Below are 5,045 nucleotides of genomic sequence, written 5' to 3'. Positions count from 1 at the left end.
TCCTCTCTCATTCTCCTCCTTCCCAAGACCAATAGGAATCCTCCCTCTCCACCTATTGTACGGATGAGGTTTTGGGGTGATGGTGGGGCTCAGAACTGATGGCCAAGAAAAAACTCTTGAAGATGTCTTTGGTGTAAAGATGTGATTTTATTTGATTTTCTAATCTTTATTTTTGAAAGTGAGACAGAGAGACTGAGTGTGAGCAGGGGAGAGGCAGACACAGAATCTGAAACAGGCTCCAGGCTCTGAGCTGTCAGCACAGAGCCCGACGTGGGGCTTGAACCCACAAACTGTGAGATCATGACCTGAGCCGAAGTTGGAAGCTTAACCAACTGAGCCACCCAGACACTCCATAAAGGGGTGATTTTATTAAAGCATGGGGATGGCCCATGTGCAGAAAGAGCTGCACTGGGCTTGTGAAGAATGGCTGGTTATATACTAAGGACTTGGGGGAGGTAAAGGCAAAAGGGAGCCTCCAGAATGACTTCCATATGCTAAGGAGGACTCCTAAGATAACCTGAGGCCTTGCTATTGTCAAGCTAAGGTTGTTTATCCCTCCATCAAAACAATTAACACTAAGACAGTAGTGACACTTAGCAACACTAAGACAGACAGACAGTTCCTAAAGAAACTGCCTGTCTCAAGTATTTGTCAATGGGCTGCAGGTTATAAGGAAATTTAATTTTACCTGCCATTTCCTTCTTGCCTCTGTTCCCCACATCACTGTGGAGGAGAAGGTGATATTAGAGCTCCAGGAAATTGAGTCTAGAGATTTCTGGAGATTAGACTGTTTGATAAGATTGCCTTTTTCTCCTAATTTGCTAAGATATTTGTAAACTGATGGAGACTCATGTCCTGTATGACTGATCTCTATAAGTAAACCATTTGTTTTCTTTCCTTTCTTTTGTTCTTGGCAGCCAGGAGTGCCTGAGGAATATCCCACATATCCCATGGAGGAGAGGGAGGTGCTACCTGGTGCTTTGCCCTCAGCCTGCCTTCCGGTTCCCCATCAGCAGCACTTACTAGCTTTCTTTTGCTTATTCTGCTTGGGATGTACTAACTTTTTAATCCTATTGAGATAGGGAAACTGAAAGACTCCATAAAAGTCTGTTAGGACCTGAACCCCCACCCAACTTTACACATGCCTCAGTATGCAAATCGTATATGTTCTCCTTGTAGGGGACAAGGAGTTAATGACTTATTTAGAACAGATACCATCTAAGGAAGAACCAGGTGAGAATGGCTGGACAAGCCATCATATGCATACTCCAGACCACTAGTGCTAGACATCTCAACGCCAAGACCCCTGGTTCCAAAGAATAGCACCTGGGCCCTCACCTTTGTTCTAACTGGTTCCTAGATGCCTGAGATGAACTGTATACCGGGTCCTGAACAAAGATAAGACCCTCTCTCTCCTTTCCTTGCTGAGTTTCCCTGACACTCCGTCTGTACCTGCATCCTCTATGCCTTCAGTAAACTCTGCTTTCACCTCCTGTGGGCTCACAGTTGATTTCTATTCTGTATATCGCCAGGGACCCCCTCAGCTGGTCCTCAGAAGCGGCCTGCCTGCATCTTGATAATTTTTATGAAATTTGAAAAATTGATCATTATTTAAAAATATATCCCCCATTTTATGTATTCTCTCTTTCAGAAACTAAATATGTGAGTGTTGGGCATTTTGCTATATAATTCAACAGATTATGACTACTCTGGTCACTGTTTTATATTTTTTCCCTCTTTTCAGTTAAGTGTGGACAACTTCTTCAAGTCTAAGTTCATCAATCTGTCCTGCAGATTACGATCTGCAAAGACCACCCAATAAACTTTTTTGATATTATATTTAATTTTGAACACATTTAATTTTTCAGAGACTATGTCTTTTATTTTTAGAATTTCCAGTTGGTTATTTTTGAGCATGGGAACACAGGAAGTTCATATTGCAACAATGCAAACAATTTTAACTTGAATACTGAATGCATCTTCTTTGGTATGCCAAGTAGATCAGCACCTCTTCAAGTAGTAATGTCTGGCCACCTCTTGGGGTGCTCCTTTCTCTTCACCCTTCCCATTTTTATTTTACCTCCTCCCTTTAGTTTTCCCCCAGGAAACTGTGAATTCTTTTTAGGCTCTAATTTAGGGAATTATACGCAATATGCCCACCTTTAGTAGTCTTTTCCTATAATCACTCTAGATCTACATTCATGAAAACAAACTCATTAAGGTATATGGAGGGGGGGAAATGGCATTTAGTTTGAATAAGATCTAGCTACTAGAAGTGTCCGTGGATTAAAAACTGTCCCTGTCCATTAAAACTCCATGTCTGCATCTATTTCTCTTTGTCTATCTATCCATTTCCTCAATGTCACCAAGTACTACATACTATCTTGCCTATGTCCCCTTTGCCATCTTAATTAATGTATAGATTCTGCAAAAAAGACATTTCTATCATTTTCTCTATTAAAAATATTTGTATTGTGAGGTTCAAAGAAGTTGAATACTTTGGTGAGGTCCCTAAAGCCTCTTCTCTCAACTATTATGCTATACAACCACCCCCCACAACTTAGACTTGTAGATTTTCACCCACACCATGGAGATCCAAGGTCCAGATGGAACCATATGATTTCACTCGTATGTGGAATTTAAGAAAAAAAACAAACAAGCAAAGGGGAAAAAAAAAAGAAGAGAGAAAGAGAGAGAAATCAAGAAACAGACTCTTAACTATTGAGAACAAATTGATGGTTCCCAAAGGGAAGATGGGCGGAGGGGGGAATGGGTGAAATAGGTGATGGGGATCAAGGAGTGCACTTGCTGTGAGGACCACCAGGTGTTGTATGGAAGTGTTAAATTATATATAACACTCTATGCTAACTAACTGAAATTAAAATAAAAACTTAAGAAAACACACAAAGGTGCAGAGATAAAATGACTATCTAAGGTGGAAAGAAAAGAGAGGCTGTGTGACCAGGTCCTTAAGCACGAATAGAAAGACTTCCATAGAAAAAAGGCAACAGAGGACTCCAGGAATGGCGATGTCCATTTCTACTTACCATAGTCCCCATTGGAAACAGGTACTTTCCTGGCTGGGAGGAGCTACCCTGAGTCCCTAGAGGGAGTCAGGGAGGAGCTGCCAGTCATCGCTTGTCACAGGACCATGTGGGTGACAGAAGGAAGTCCCCTCATGCCCAGGTCCTGGCTCACAGGCTGGGGCAGAGCCCAAGGCCTAAATAAAAGGGCCTTGGGGACATAGTCCCTCTATGCACTCCTCTCCTGAGGCGCCAACAGACCCAGTGCTGCCTGTGCACCGGTAAGTGTCCCCTGGGAAAAAGAGCAGAGCCTTCCACAGAGAGAGCTCAGACCAGAGCAGGGGCTCTGGTTCAAAGGACAAGGATGAAGACCTAGAAAATCTGAATCAGGGGGTCCAAGGTGGGATGGATGAGAAAGACCAAGAGCAGCTGGGAAGATTTGCGTGCTATATGCTTGAGTTTTGGAGACAGCAGTAGCTGGGTGTGTTTGTCTGGTGTTAGGAAATAAAAACGTTGATGGTTAGATTATGTTGGAGTGGGTTACACAGTGGGAATATAGCTTTGGAAATACAGCCGGGACCAATTGCAGAAACAGTGTGTTGAGGATGTTGGTACTTAACAGAAGAGAGAATCAGAGACACCTGTGGATCTGTTTAGACACCGACATGAAGGTCCATAGTGGGAGCTGGGGCCCATTGGAGCTGAGAAGCCCTGGGACATGCCTGGAAAGCAGGCCCTGGGAGGAGGACTATATGGGTTAGAGGACTCGGTTGGGAGTCTAGGAGTCTGAGAATGGAACCATGACAAGCTAGTGAATAGCACTGGGCCAGTGGATTTGCCTCTTTACCTTGCAATTTCTTCACTTATAAGTTGAGTTGGTTGGGAAAATCAACTCCAAAGCCATTTGCAATTATGAATTTCTATATTCTGCAAAACCAAAGCATAACAGAAATCCTTCTAAGAGAGAATGCTTTTGCTTTCTCCCTGAGGCTTTCAGTGCTAAAATGGTCCCTACACTGGATGTTTGTGAGATTCTTGGTGATAGGGGAAAATGAATGCTGGCCTGGAGTCAATTTATTTCATGTCTTTTTCTCTGACACGAAGGAAATGTTAATGAGCATCAACTTCCTTCACTTATTTGGTGATGATATTGTTGACAAATGGGATTTGAAATGCCACCGTGTGAAAGAAGGCACATGGCACGCCAGTAAGAGTGATAAAAATGTCAGAGATGATTTTCTTATGTCTGATCTCAAGACTGTCAAAACAAAGGCTCTAGAAATGACACTGAGAACAGGAAGGGGTGGGGCAGGGAGGCTCTGTGTCCTCCGTCTGATTGTGTGACTCTCTCTCAGCTCCTGACCCCGCCTGCCGAGATGTCCTGCCAGCAGAACCAGCAGCAGTGCCAGCCCCCTCCCAAGTGTACCCCCAAGTGTCCCGCCCCCAAATGCCCCCCAAAATGTCCTCCAAAGTGCCCCCCAGTCTCTTCCTGCTGTGGCTCCAGCTCTGGGGTTGGGGGCTGCTGTAGCTCAGGGGGCAGCGGAGGCTGCTGCAGCTCCGGGGGTGGGGGCTGCTGTCTGAGCCACCACAGGCGACGCAGGTCCCACCGCCACAGACACCAGAGCTCTGACTGCTGCAGCCAGCCCTCGGGGGGCTCCGGGTGCTGCAGCGGGAGCGGCGGGCAGTCATCTGGAGGCTGCTGCTAAAGTGGACTCTGAACCAAGGAGAGCAGAAATAGAGACAGAAAGGGGCAAGGTCATCCTACTTGGGTCTGCATGTGTTGCTGAGACATTTCAGTGAAGACTTCAAACCCTGGTCTTGAGAATCTTCTTACCTGGAATCCAGAGATCTGGATTATTCATTTTCTGAACTCTGATCCCATGTCTGCAGCTTGCGCTGGGCACCCCACATAGCAATTCCTATGCCATTCTACAGATGATTTCCTTGGTAGTCCCCTACCTGAACAAAACAATAAAATAATCTGCTCACCATCTTGTTCTAGCTTGCTTTTCTCTTGCTTAT

At 44.9% G+C, this 5,045-nt stretch overlaps 1 protein-coding gene across 1 annotated transcript; it reads left to right on the top strand.

Annotated features, from left to right (window-relative positions):
- The first annotated feature begins 4,399 nt into the window (after nt 1-4,399).
- LOC120225397 (late cornified envelope protein 1F-like) lies at nt 4,400-4,729 on the top strand. Its single transcript, XM_039223612.1, has one exon. The coding sequence runs from the start codon at nt 4,400-4,402 to the stop codon at nt 4,727-4,729; it is 330 nt and encodes a 109-aa protein (XP_039079543.1).
- Nucleotides 4,730-5,045: the final 316 nt, after the last annotated feature.

Source organism: Hyaena hyaena, unplaced genomic scaffold (assembly GCF_003009895.1).
Source record: "Hyaena hyaena isolate Hyena2069 unplaced genomic scaffold, ASM300989v1 scaffold_1382, whole genome shotgun sequence".
In the NCBI taxonomy this organism is placed as follows: Eukaryota; Metazoa; Chordata; class Mammalia; order Carnivora; family Hyaenidae; genus Hyaena; species Hyaena hyaena.
This window is presented reverse-complemented; position numbering and strand designations above follow the sequence as displayed.

What these genes read in the sequence shown, in the direction of transcription:
- LOC120225397 (XM_039223612.1), top strand. Translation starts at nt 4,400, where the DNA reads ATGTCCTGCCAGCAGAACCAGCAGCAGTGCCAGCCCCCTCCCAAGTGT.